Consider the following 14,318-nt stretch of genomic DNA (forward strand, 5'->3'; position numbering starts at 1 on the left):
TGAAAATATATCCTAGACCTATGATCTCATAGGATCTGACGATAAATAAAAAACATGGATCTATTATCCGAGTGGATCCCACCATGCACCACATTTTAAACCATGTTTCAATGTCAATAAGTGCCACAAATCTAAGAATTATGACGGGCAATGACATACAATTAATAAAGCAGTACTTCTGTGAGCTGCAACGAGTGATTCTTTTACGATCTCTGCGTTGACAAAAATAAGTGAAGGTCTATGATCTTACTGTATCTCAATCAAAAATATACCCGGAGCTATGATCCCAATGGATTGCTCGATAAATTTGAGAGTTGGACCTGTGATTCCATCGGATCCGAGATCAGGATCCATGAGATCAGATTCCAGATCCATTTTCTTGGATCCATGCACAAAGTGCAGATGTCTAGTTATCACATTCTTCGGTTGCACAGCATTGGTTGAATTTATTTGCTTTGGTCTTTGATAAAATCATTTCCGTACGCAGAGTCCATGAAGACGATGAATAATTATCGTTTTAAAACAAGGCATCTGAATGGCATTACTTTTCACCGTCTTGTTTCTTCAGTTATGGGTTTGAGTCTTACATGTCAGACAAAACGTCTATTTAATGCATCATGGTAAGAGGATAGCATTTCTAAACAAGATGAAAATATGAAATTAACAACCAAAAATTAACCCGAATACTTGTCGCCCACAGTCAGTCTCGAGACCATGTGCTTTCAAGTCACCCGAGAGCCGTGACCGATGAAAAAGGTCGGACTCTCCATTCCCTTAGCATGATGTGCTGACGTTTACCTCAGACACGGTTGAAATATGTTTGTTTTCCTGTCTAGACTCCTATCACGCTAGTTATTCGTCACCGTATGCGAGCAACAGAAAACTAGGAGATTGGTGCTATACACAATATCGCGTTGCAGTCTACGGCGAGTGTTATACGCCCATGCGGAGTTGCAGTCCATCCATATCCCAATTACAGTGATTCCGCCGCTCAGTCGCTGATTGGTCGACCGTCGGCGGCGCGCGCTCTGATTGGCCGCACGGTGTCGGCGCGGCGCCTGCCTCCGCGTGGAGATGATCTCGGTCGGTCTCGCCGTCAGTTTCCCGGCAAACGCTGCTCGGGGAGGCGGGAATCGAGGAGGCCGTGAGGGTGCCAGACTTGTGAAGGCAGAGGAGTGTATCGAGCCATCAACAATGCAGTGTACCGGACTATTACCAGAAGTCGCGCTGAAGGCTGCCGTCCCGCCGCCCAGCCCGGCGACCCTTCTTCACCGCACCATCCAGCGCCGGCTGACCCTGGGTCAGGTCACCGCCGGTCGTCGCGCCCGACGCAGGCTCTTCTCTGCTGTCGATGCCGACGATGTGAGCCGCTTCGTGAAGCGAGAGCTGGCGGCCATCCGGGCCGCCGACCGGCGCCGCTACAACTTCGACTTTGATCGGATGGAGCCGCTGGAGGGCCGGTTCCAGTGGGAGAGGGTGGGCGGCTGTCCGAGCCCCTGTGAGAACACCCCTCTGCACCGATCGGCCAGGAGGCTGCAGCTCGACTGTCCCCAAGGAGAGCCCACCGACGGCCTGGACAGCGCGCGGTCACCCCTCACCTGCCCCGGAAAACACAGGATCGGTTTCCAGTCGGTGGACGACACCCCGGCCAAACCACTGCCGGAGGCGTCTCAGCTCAACTGCTGCCAAAGTGAAGCTAGTTCCATTCGCTCCAGAGCTGCCAGCGAAGGTGTGACCTGCAGCCGTCTGAAGCAAGCTGTCCTCACAGGTGAGAGCTCGCAGGTGCTGAGTTAGTCTTTCGTTTTTCCTTTAATCTCTAACAAATCATTTAAGAAATAATCGTAAATTTGTTACACCAATTCATAAATCAATTTCTACCGCCCCGTTCATTCCACGTATCATTTCGAGCCGTCCGAGACAACTGTTCGGTGGACCCGTCCCTGTCATCGCTTCCTTTCTCCGGCCTTCGACCCTGATCGGCCACGAGGCAGCCGCCACCACGCACCGCCGTTAAATGCCCGCGCCGCACCACCTGCTCCTCTGCTCTGCCCGCCGCCTCCGCGCCTCTACCCGGCGTCCCCTCCTCGGCGGCAACATTCCAGGCGGGAGTAAACAGTAAACAGGCGCCGGATCGGGGGAGGGGAGGGGGAGGGGGCGACGGCCGAGGGACGCCGCCGGCCAGCTAGGAAGGCCCGCAGACAGTCGGAAAGGCACACACAGCCGACTGTCACCAGCTAATGGATCCAGTGACGGTGCAGAGAGACACGACACGGAACACAGATATAATTAGCCGATTGGATCGAGACGTGCTCTAGCTTCATTCGGTCATCTTTTGTTGTGATACCAATATTTGAGATGCTTGAGCATTTCATAGGGCACTACCAATAATTATTAAAGCAATGCTCGGAGACGCGTGATGCGAGTCGGTGTGTGCCTCCATGGAGCGTGTTGGTAATTTATTTACCTTACAACGGCTCCTCGGAGCAGACACGCAGGTACCATCAGATTGTTGTGTCCGTCCAGTTTTTAGTCGCGTCTGATCCCGTTTCCTGTCCGATACAGCTCACAATGGCCAGGCGACCGTTGGGGACGTCCTCCAGCCTTGGGATAGCCGGTCGGTGGCCATTCGACACCCGATTTTTATGAGCTCGTGAACCCGATCCGCCGCCGCTGGAGGCGGCCTCTTGTGTCGCGCCGACCGGTCATGGGCGGGCTGAGCGCGGCGCCTGTCCCGGCTCAGCTTTGATTGGCCTGACAGGCCGCTGACAGGCCGGCAAAAATGTGGGTCAACACGGCCGCCACAGGGACGACGCGACCGGCGTTTTTAACGGACCTTTTTTGAGCCGTTTATAGCACATGGTCGCGTCGAGTTCTTTGACACCGTTGACAGGCGGACGTCTAAATCGATCCCTCACTTCTTTGTCTCGGATGGCACGGAAACCCAATATCCTTCCCCGCGTGTCCGAGTTTTCGGCCGTTACTCCACAAAACCGGCATAGTAAAACGCCTTGAAGCGGACTCGAAGCGGCGTGTAATACATTTGAAGCATCTCTTACAGAGCAATTCACTTCGATAATTACACCGCTTGTAAAGAAAATAACTTAAACGTGTCTGGTACACTCATCAGCGGCGAAACATGTACGCGGATCCCACAAAACAGGCAGTCGGGGCATTAAAGTGAAAGCACTTCCGCCGCAGCTCGCATCTCGCGGTCGACAAAAACGTTTGTTTTTCGCCAGATGTGCTGCTCAGCAGGCATTACCAGGAGTGTGTGCGTGTTTTTAATGAGGCGGCGGACGCGGCCGTTGGACACCTGCCGCCCCGGGGCTCAGACCTCTCACCGGGAGATGCAGATACAGATCGGCCGCCGGGTCGGGAGCAGAGCTCTCCAGAAACATTGCGTCCTACACTCCGATTGACCAATTATATGATCCTTATCTCTTGCTTGTTACCTCGACTGCAGCTGCTGTCAGCTCATCAAAAACCGGCATCCGTGTAAGTGTCAGCAGTGGTTCATGCTATAAAACGTGTGTACTTTCTCCATCCCTGACAACATGCTAACCCACTATCTCTTCTGTTGCAGACCTCTGGCAGACGCGAAAGCGTGCCGGCGTGTGGGTCAATGCTGAGGAACCACCAAAGAAACGCGTCTCGTCCTCACTTCAGCCACCGGCCCCCGGAGCTCTCAACGTAGCGCTTTCAGAGGAGAGGAACCCGGCACCTAGCCGACAGTCGGTACTTAGCGAGCTACAGGATGAGCAGCTGCTCTCATAGTCAACATGTGATCAATCCTAAGGCCAAACGTGAACAGCAGATAAAAGACACGTCCGACGACGATGACGAAAACCAATGAACCGTTATCTGTGCACAAATGTGAAATTGCACAGGTGTTGAACCCGAGTTGCCATTGATTAGCTGCCAATGTTGATGTTGAGTGAGGCTGCAGCCGTTGCGTTGCGGTGCATGTAGAACAATGCCGTTATGATGACCATGAGGTGACTTCAGGTGGTCAGTGTAGGATGACGACGGCTCGCTGCCGACTTTGGTGGATGTCTTTTGTCGCCCTTTCTGAAGTGTATGTGTCAGCATGCCTCTGAAGTGCTGTGCGTTATAAGGTGGGCCGGTGTTTTCATGACATTATTACTGCTTTGTTCCTGTTTTGGGAGGGTGCCAGCGTGACATATTGCATTTGTATTATATTGACAGCAATAAACATGACAAATCAAAACCGTCAAACTTTTCCAGCACGAGGGATTCAAACGTCTATTTGTAGGTAGCGTCTAATGGCATATCGAGCAATGTTCAGGCGTAGCGATTGAAGTTTTTTTTTTCCCCCAGATACAGGCGACTTCCCTGATTTATAACAGTTTCGTAACTTCAGTTTCTGTTTATCAAAATGCACGGCAGCAATTAAGACGCCGAATGATTTATCAGCATTCTTTGTTATTCAAAACATGCAGACGTCCGACGTCAGACAACTTTAACAGAGACTGAACGCGCTTGTCGTTGGCCACAAAGCACGCACAAACAAAAAGCTGGATTGGACGCCGCTTCCTGAATGCAGTCCGGGCTTGGGGCGTGGGTCAGACGCATTCCTGCGCCGGGTCATCCGTGAAATAAATAACACAGTGGTGTGAAGCGGCATTCGCTGCGGGCCCAGCACCCCTGTGATTAATTTGTATCGAGCCACCCAGTTAACTTGATTTATACCACGGCCCGACCTTTAATAAGGGCCGGCTAATTCCTCGATCGGGCCACTATTAAATGACCCCTCCGCGGGCAGCGACTGGGATTGGTGTGTGATGGGACCATCAGTTGGGGAGGGTGTGAGGGTGCTGGGGGGGGGGGGGTTCCTGGCACGCGTACCGAGGGTAACTGGCCTGCCAACGACCCGGCACAGCGGAGGGCGAACCCGAACCCGGCAGTAGCCCTTCCGCCCCGGGCCATGAACCGTTCACGCCTGGGCTCGATGCTGCCCTAAGCACGCGCCCATCAGCTCCACGAGCCTCTACGAGCGGGAGTCGGCTCCCAGACGTGGAGGATTTACGAGCGCCGATTCTCGCTGGGTTGTAAGGTGTCAGAGAAATACTGTTAATGGGACGATCACCCGAGGACACGGTCAGGTCTGCCGACAACAGACGCGTGTGGCCGCTACAAACGGTCGTCTCACCCGACACAAACAGCCCCTGAGGCCGATACTGGCGCACAAACAGCTGCACCTCTCGGCAGCGATAACTGGGCACGAGCGGCCACCGGCGCGTGCTGCGAGACAAACACGACGCGCCACTGTTGACCCGAGTCGATAGTACGGAGAGTATCGGCTTCTGGAGCAAACGCACAGCCTGAGTAAATAGCTCGAACTGCTCTTACAAATAGCTCCCTTTATCATGAGAGCTGATACTGCCAGCAGCTTGAGGTACATTAGGCGCTTCCAGAAGAAATTGGAAAACAATTTTGCTCGTTTAAACATAAATTCCCAAATAAGAATGCTCATAAAGTATAACTTGAACTTATTACTTGCGATGTATAATTATTTTGTAGACGAAGTGAAACATGAAACTACGTGGCAGCTGGCATAGGCATTGAGCTTGAACTTCGTGGAGTTGACCGCTGCCTTGTGCCTAGTGCCTATTGCCAACGAATCTTGAAATTTATTAACGGTGTCTCTAGAAACAGGCTTATTTGTTTTGCCAATGAGCACGAGCATAATGTGGTAGGCATTCGTAGCTTAATTTGTTGTTCATAGGCCAATCGTCACTGTTCAAAGGACCTCCCCAATTCAGGCCCACGGTGACGTTACCGGGGCGTTCAGCGCCGCCACATGGCACGTGCAGTCTGTGCCCCGTCGGCCCCATGTGACGGATGGGGCCATAGCTCCTGGCCGGGGCGACCGGTCACCACCGGGTCAGCCACGGTGGCGACTAGAGCCCGATACATCACTGGCAGCAGCAGACAGCTGTGGCAGCGAGCAGCGGCAGTGAAGCAGGTGACCTCAGGCCACCGCGGTGACGCCGACAGGCTCGGCACGGGCCACACACGCGGCACAGACCTCCCGCGGCCCCGTTAGGCCTTCCGTCACCCGAGAGTGACGCGTGGACAGGCCCCGTTACGGAGGTGACGGACCGCCGCGAAAACAGCCGTATCGGATGACCACACGCCGCTAGTGTCGCTGGCGCTATAACGGGACACACGGAGGTAGATTTAGCGGTGATAGCTGTCATATTTTTTTCACTTCATCTCCTTTAGGTGAGACATGTGTCAAGATAACAGTCCTTTTTTCCTTATTTTAATAAAATATCCCCTAAAATAAGAAAGTTACGTCTTATACGGTCGCCGTCATGGAGCGATTCCGCCCAATCACAAGCCTACCAGCCGTCTGCTTCATCCCCTCCAGATGTAACCGATCGCAACTTCCGTCGGCGGCAGCCATATGCTCTTTATGATCCATTCCACACTGCCGCAGCACGTGACAATCTGTCACCTTGGATAGATGAGGTCCAAAATCAAGAGGGTTGAATCACCGACCCCTTGCCGACCCGCGTCTCCACATCCCCAGTGAAGATACGGCACGACCGACCGCAGAACCCTCTGCGGTGTTGTTAGTCACCGGATACAGCGCGCCGGAACCTCCCGCGAGCCGGCTGGGAGGGAGCAGGACGGAAGGATGAGTGGGTCCTCCCCTCCCCTCCCGGTGACCCCCCATGCCGCCGTCGTCATGTCTCCCCTGAGTCGCGGAGGGGAGGGGAGGGGTCGCGGCAGGGGACACCTCCCCACCGAAAACGGCGACAACAGGTCCCCGAGAGGTACCCTCGGTGGAATGTGCTCTCCGCATGCCGCCTCAGTTCGTTGGATCAGATAGTGACTGTTTTCGGAGCACGCCAGGTCTGTATGTGAAACAGGGTACAGAGTTTCCAACAAAACAAAGGCTGGCTTGTTATCCGAGATCGGTATCTTTGAACGAACTCGTAACCCGTACTGCATGGTGCCATGCTAACTCTCCAAACCACTCTAGCTATTGAACTCTGCTCAGCAAACCGATCTGAACATCCGAGTAACATATGGGCGTCAGCCGTCGGAGGACGGACGACCAAATCTGTTCCGTCGCCGTCCGTTGATCTCCAGCACCCCCGGTTCACACGTCCTCACATTCGGCCCGTCAGTCTACTGATCCGATCACACTCGCGCGGCCATGCGTCAGGCTTTGGCGGCGGCCGGCGGACGCGTCGCCTTTCTCTCACTGTTTCTGCGGCTGCTCTCGCGGCTGCATCGCTGTGGGAAAAGTTCCCACGGCGGGTGATCAAAGGACGCCGACCGGGACCAACCGCGGACCGTGTATCTGTGCGTTTGTTCGTCTCTGTCTCTGTGGCTAATCCCCACGAGTTCGGCGGCCGTCCGCCGTCCACAGGCCGCCGACTCCGGCTGAAACAGCAGCTTCCGACGGCCGTCGTAACTCGTCACTTGTCCTGAAAAAGATGTAGGAAGTGCCGGAGCTGGAAACTCGCCACGGCCGATGGCGATGTCACCTCACTTCTCAGTTATTTGGCTACTTGATGACAAAGTATAAATACAAAAATGTAGGAGTAAGTCTCTCTACAAAAGGTACCTATTCCTAATTTTTCATTCAAATATTTACAATGACCCTATACGGCCTAAACCTACATAGTTGAAAATGAAATCAACTGAAATGTTGATTATAGCCTGCGTGAAGATCAACTGCATTCCGCGTAAAGATACCCCAGGGTGCCTATGGCTCTCGGCCACGTGGTGAGCCCTCCCCTCCCTCCCTCTTGCCCTCCCCTCCTTCGGCACACGCTGCTGTGTCTCGTGCCTGCCTCCCGCTCCGTTATCTGGCGGTGCTCTCTCCGAGTAAACACTGGGCACGCTCCCAGCCAGGGCCCGGTCTATAACCGGACCGGGTCGGATTCCGTCCACAGCCGCCGCAGACACACCACAGACACACTCCGGAGACGCTCCTGACTCAGCCACAGCTGCAGACGCTAAAACCAGACCCACGGAACGGTGCAGAAGCGGAAGAGGGTGGTGGTGAACACCTGGGTTAGGAGAGAGAGAGAGAGAGAGAGAGAGAGAGAGAGAGAGAGAGAGAGAGAGAGAGAGAGAGAGAGAGGTGGGAGCGAAGGGAAAGAAGAAATAAGAGATGCGACACCGTACGCTGACCCAACGCACCGTTACCTTTAGCTGTTAACGAGCGCAGCGAGACAATCAATGTAAATACTACCTACACGCCAATATGTTTCTACAACTACCGCCTAAGCAACTTGCTTTGACATATAAACTATTGATGCAAAGCTCGATAGATGAAAGAAGGTAGTAGTTAGTTGAAATTGCTGCATCACAACTACTTGTGCAACAAACACGCTGCCGCTGATGCTGCTGTTGTATGCATCCCTTCGCCGCCGCCCCAAGTTATTGCTGATCAATCGGGCGTCTGACTGGCTTCTGCAGCAGCTCAGCATTGGCCGAACGGCCACCAAGCACCGCGCACAAAACACCACTCATCTGATAGACAATGCGCCAGTGTTCCAAATTAATTTTATTCATCCCCGAGGCCAGGAACACCCAAACACACTGGCCAACAACAGGCGGCGCATTCTCGGCTGGCTCTGTGCGCGACGCGGCGGATCGCTACGCCAGCCGCTTATCTCGGCATCTAAATCAGCGGCATTCCTTGGCGGGCGGCGGCGGCGGCGCGGCGGCGCGGCGCGTGCCGCTGGCCGGCGTCACCTCTCATCCTCCGCCGCTGTCGGCGGCTGTCATCTCGACATTCCTCGGCGCTGTCGGCCGCCGGAGATGCCGGTTAAACCCGGTATCTCCCGCACCCCGACCACCCAGCACACCTACCTCAGGACAGACGCCGCATACGGCGTGTCACGCTGGGGAGAAATTCTCCGCCGAGAGCCGGCACTTACCTGGGAGAAACGGCCGCCGGCCTGAATTTTGATCCATTATGGATGTGCCGTTGTGTGTTTAGGCGGGTTTTATAGCCTGCTCGGTTTTGGAGAAATCTGAGGAATGCGTGTGTTTTACAAACAAGGCGTCGTTGAAGAGTTCCAAGTGGCGGTCTTGTTTGTAGTTTGCGCTGACGGGACATTGCCGTCGTCACGCGATACGGCGTTATTCCTGAGATCGGGTTACTGAGAGACGTAATGACACCTGCGCATACCACGCACGGCTCGGTGGCAGCGCGCGAGGACGCCCGCATATTGCACGCGCAACGGATAGACGGGCGGACGTGGTATGCGTTGCATAATGATCACAGCAATGACTAACAAGAAAACAATAGAATGCATTGATTTAATCTTCTTTTGAAATTACTTACAATGACTAGTAATTGCTGAGGGGTTCGCCGCGCACGCATATTTGATTTTTGTGCTCATTAAATACTCAACAACTTCCGAAGGAGGTTTGCGACCGAACAACCCGTCTATATTCTGTGAAGCCACAGGTAGTGTTCACACAGTAGTGCACCATCATTTTGCCAAATGAGCGTGTCCGGCGTCCGCTAACAGCAACTGAGATAAAAGCACAGTTAGCATTGCCTATAGGGACTCGTTGACGGGTATGACGGCCACAAGTGCAACAAATGTTCACTGAAACGAAATGGATGAATGCTGAGCGATGTGCATTGTGCAGGCACGAAGGCTAGCATCCCTATATGTATTTACGTCACAGCCATACGACATCATACAGCCTCTAAATCGATATTAGGTATACGAAGTTCTTTAATTTAAATTTGAATAAAGCACATTCAACGTTCGTATATTATCTAAAACATACATATATCTAAAACATACACTGATTCCTGTCATGACCACAACGTCCCCCTCCCCATCCATGTTAGACTGAATAAAGTCGAAAATTTACCATGTTCTCATGAAACCGCATATCACCGAACTTCCGTTGGCCCCCATATCGGTTCAAACCGCTCCTCACACCCCCAGCCGCGATAGTCGCCACCTCCCGATGGCGCCCTCCACTGGGTGCCCGCGCTGAGGCCCGAGTTTTTGCGGCCACCTCTCCGGCGAGTGTGGGAACAGCCTCGGCCGGCCCGCTCAATGGCGTTGATTCTTTTTGTGCGGTGCCAGTTTACGGTGCGCACTGCAGAGAGGGCTCACCGATCAAATGCATACTGAGCGCCGCCCGTTGAATGCACCACCGGATGACCGGCGCGGCGTCCAAAACAGCGCCCGCCCGATTCTTCACACCGGCCCGAGACGGTGAGTTTTACGGCGCGCTGAAAGGGGAGCGGCGCCGGCCGGGGCCGGGCCCGCGCGCACCTCGACAGCAGTAAACATTTTAGTGCCGACGCGCAGTCCGTCCCGACCGATCCGCATGGGAGCCGGGCTTTAAAGGATTGTGTGCCGGTGGAGACACAAATGTCGGTCAGAGATTTATATTGGACGCCGCATCATTACCCCCATCAGCAGGAGGCGGGTGTGCGGAGTTGCCGATGTCAGAGACGGTAGTCGTTGGACCATCACCAGACAGGTGTAACAAAGTGCGACTTGTCAGAGATGGTACTGAGCCCGAAGTTTCAGCAGGAGCAAGTCTGGCCTGTGTGAGATAAGTTACTCAATACGAAGCGAGTTCAAAAGCAACAAAACAAAATACGTAGAAAGTTACAAACGTTATGCACAGGGTTGGCAGGGGGTGGCAAAAACTGGTTTTTGCCAGTGGTTTTAACCGGTTTAAACCGGCTGGCAGAAACCCTTGGTGGCAAAAACTGGCAAAAACTGGCTAAAACTCAGGTGGCTAAAGCTACATCTTTTCTAGCAAGGAATGGCTTTGAAATGTACTTATGCATTTCTGGATATTATAGAGGCGCACTAAACATTCTGAACTTTGCCTCATTACTTATCCCTGCTTAAAATGTATATGCATTTCGGTAGACATCCACCACCCTAATGCATTTCCATGTATAGGGGAGAGTGGGGCAAAGCGGCCACGATAAGTAAGGTGCCGTGCGGTGCCGTGTGCATGTCAGCGGCAGATACCCCTTCGCACCTCTTATTGTGCAGGACTCACCCTTGCACTGGCTCATTTGTGATCCCAAAAGGCGGCTTACTGGTTCCTTATGGAAAGCCCATGAAAATGTTTTTGAGTTATGAACCACTTCAATGGTCAACGTCACTACTGTTTGAAAGCATAAAGCTTTCACTGAATTCTCCTTAGAGTGTTTCCTGTTCAAATCCATGTTTAGGCATTGCATTGTGATGGTTTTTAGTTTTTGCCAGTTTTTGCCACTTTTTGCCGGTTAAAACCGGTTTAAACCGGCAAATGGCATAAACTAGTTTTTGCCGGCAAAAATGCCAACCCTGGTTATGCATAATATGCGAGCTGAAGCCCGTAAAAAGAAAGTAAAAAAGTACCGTGTGACATAACAAATAGGAAAAAAGGTCAGTGGCCAGTGGTCAGTCCTGGTACAGGTTAATCATTCGTCATCCATCAGTCAGCACTCAGCAGCAGCCTGTCGCTAGTCAGCGGCGATGATTCACAGGTCATCGGTCGCGTCACTGGTCAGCAGAGGTCACAAGTCGAAGGTTCTGGTCCCAGATCGCAGTCACCAGCCCCGGTGAGAGCCGGTTCCATGTCGGAACCGTCGCTCCCCGGTCCCGGCGACCAGTCTTGGTCCCGGTCCGCGCGCCCTCCCACGCTGATCACCGTGAGACCGCAGCCGGACCATGCTAATCAGCCGGCTAATTAAGCCGAAATCACTGCCGCTTAGACGCCAAACCGACATAAAAACGCTTCCTCTGGGCACCCTAAGTGGCCACGGCGGCCGCGGGAGGTCCGCCTGCACATGGGCGGCCAGAGGTGATCTCCAGGGCCCTGGGGGTCACCGCGCCACGAACCGGAGTCCGAGGCACCTTCCCCTACCTCAGTGAACCCTCAGGAATCAACCAGGGGTAATCTAGGGGTCCGAGCGGGACCTGCAGGGCGGTGGGACCGTGCAGTGTGGTGCATTACACCCCCAGCACCCCCTGGAGACAGAATCCACCGCCGTGCAGGAGCCAGTACGTTAGAATACAGCACACCAGCAGCAACCATAAGGATCATGTGTGGTATATTATAGCTGCAACTGATGCCCTCAGGAGCGCGAGGCCTACCGCACACTATGTGGTTACTGAGGTAAAATGTGCACCTGCGGGAGCCCAGAGAGAAAACTACCTGCCAAGGGAACAGCACGCTAGATTTATTGTGCGGGCCAGGCGTTAGTGCGTGCTCCTTCAGAAGCCCCGCTACTTACCGCGCTGCATTATGGGTAGTTATCTCCCGAGCCATGCGTTCCTTACCGCCGTGAGCTGCCGTAATGTTACACGTGTACCGGGCGGATAATTATTTAGTTAGTGAGCCAGAGTAGCGCTTAGCGTCACAATATATCACTGCATGGTCTGTGCCATATGCATAACACTACAACTCTATGTACATTATCAGCCGGAAGCAGAGGCCGTGTGATGTGACAAATGTGATCCAAATCGACGAAGAGCAGCGTGCCTATTTGAGATGAGTGAAGTCTGCTTGTAAATATAAAAAATAATCCCTTATTGAGAACTTGATTCCGAACGACACCCTGACAGAAATCTTGCGTACCGACACAGTATAAAGGGTCTTCAGAAGTCAGAAACAGGGAGAGGATGCAAGTGGCGGCCGACAACACTGTCTCCATAAAAAAATATTGCGTCTGCGCTGCCAATACTGCCCCCCCCCCCCCCCCCCCCGCCAACACTTGTCTAGTCTAGCCGCCGACCACAATACTGTCTCCGTCGTTGACAATAGCGTCTGGGCCGCCACCGGGTCCATCGAGGCCGCGCGGGTCGCGCTCTCCGACGGCTCGACCTCCAGCAGTGGAGCGCACCGTCTTCACAGTAGCGAGCCCGTTTTTGTGCCGACTCAATGCTGTCTATCCGCCGCGCCAGCCGCACAAAAACCCACTCAATTCAATTGAAACCGAGACACTCGCAGAGCGATTTTTACGCGTGGAGAGGGGCCCAAGAGCGGTGAGGACGGTAACTCAAAGGCTGCGTTCCCCTCAGTGCGCTCCTGAGACGGCGACAAGTTGACACGGCGGATACTTGGGCCAGCGGGAGTGGACGGGTTGAGGTGGTTCATGGGCCGCAGGTTCATGGGAACTGTGCAGCGGCGGAAGGGGTCGGGACTGAGGCTGGTGCTCGAGCGACAGGTGATACAATCAACCTCTGGATATGGGAGGAAATGGAGAGGATCAAACCGATAAAATGGCATAAATCGCGGATTGACCCCCGTAAAATATTGCGTCGCTTTGTCACGACGAGAACTTGCTGTTTGAAATTCATTGAAAAGTACAATATCGAGTCTAACAGTTCAAAACTCTGATTTATCTTGCATTCAACTACCAACACTGCGCTGTTTCATCCATCTCAAAGCAAAGCAGACGTCACAGATCGAAGCCCTAATCTATCTCGCAAAGGCTCATCAGATATTGTTAGTCGTATCTGTGATCTAGATCTCTCGGCGTTCACTTTTTTAGCCATTCCGTCCAGCCAATTAGCATGAAAGTACATGGGAAAGGAAGCGTCAAATTGTGAAGCGCACTTCTGCTGAAGTGAACCGTAACCTCAAGTGACCCATTTCCGAAAGAGTCTCTATTGCTCTGGAATTGAAGCATGTCAGAGATAGACATCTCTGAAGCTGAATAAAGAACTCGGATCTGCGAGCTCCGTTTCTTGATCTTGGCGGAACGAAACAGGCCGGCCATGGGGACTCGGAAAGGACCTGTAGTCTAAAGGACCAGCGCGGACGGCTGAACAACTGTTCAAAGCAGGGTCGCAGTGGTCTGTGAAAACGGCTAGTCCACATTAAATTATCGCTGTTGAGGGCAATAAAATTAAATTCAGACGAATCAACTATGGTGATTTTAAGCACAGGTGCACCAGAAAACGAAGAATCCGAGACGGTACTGCTGAAGGACAGGCTGTAATTAGCAATGTGTTGCGCAATGAAAGTGGCTTACAGCAAGACAATGGATGTTTCAGCAACATCAAACTTTTGTCCTTTTGTCGTATTTAATTTTTATGTTATGAGGCTGGCATATTGATAATGGTTTACAACCAACTTCTATAAACAGTCGCCTGTCAGGCTGTATTTTTAGTTCCTGCACCGCTCGGTGATCAGCCGTGCCCTGACCCCGCCGGCCGAGTTCAAGGGTCGCTGGCGGGCCGTTTCTCACGGAGGACAGGTGGGACCACCACTGGACGCGGCGGTGACGTATGACCGCCGGCGTTATAGCCATCCGTCTCAACTGTGTGCGGCCCGACCGGCCC

At 53.2% G+C, this 14,318-nt stretch overlaps 1 protein-coding gene across 1 annotated transcript; it reads left to right on the forward strand.

Moving 5' to 3' along the window:
* The first annotated feature begins 1,075 nt into the window (after nt 1–1,075).
* Nucleotides 1,076–4,228, forward strand: LOC122364923. The gene is made up of 2 exons (XM_043335731.1): nt 1,076–1,768; nt 3,584–4,228. The coding sequence occupies exons 1-2, from the start codon at nt 1,195–1,197 to the stop codon at nt 3,772–3,774; spliced, it is 765 nt and encodes a 254-aa protein (XP_043191666.1). The 5' UTR covers nt 1,076–1,194; the 3' UTR covers nt 3,775–4,228.
* Nucleotides 4,229–14,318: the final 10,090 nt, after the last annotated feature.

Source organism: Amphibalanus amphitrite, unplaced genomic scaffold (genome assembly GCF_019059575.1).
Source record: "Amphibalanus amphitrite isolate SeventyFive unplaced genomic scaffold, NRLGWU_Aamphi_draft 000707F_arrow, whole genome shotgun sequence".
NCBI lineage: Eukaryota > Metazoa > Arthropoda > Thecostraca > Balanomorpha > Balanidae > Amphibalanus > Amphibalanus amphitrite.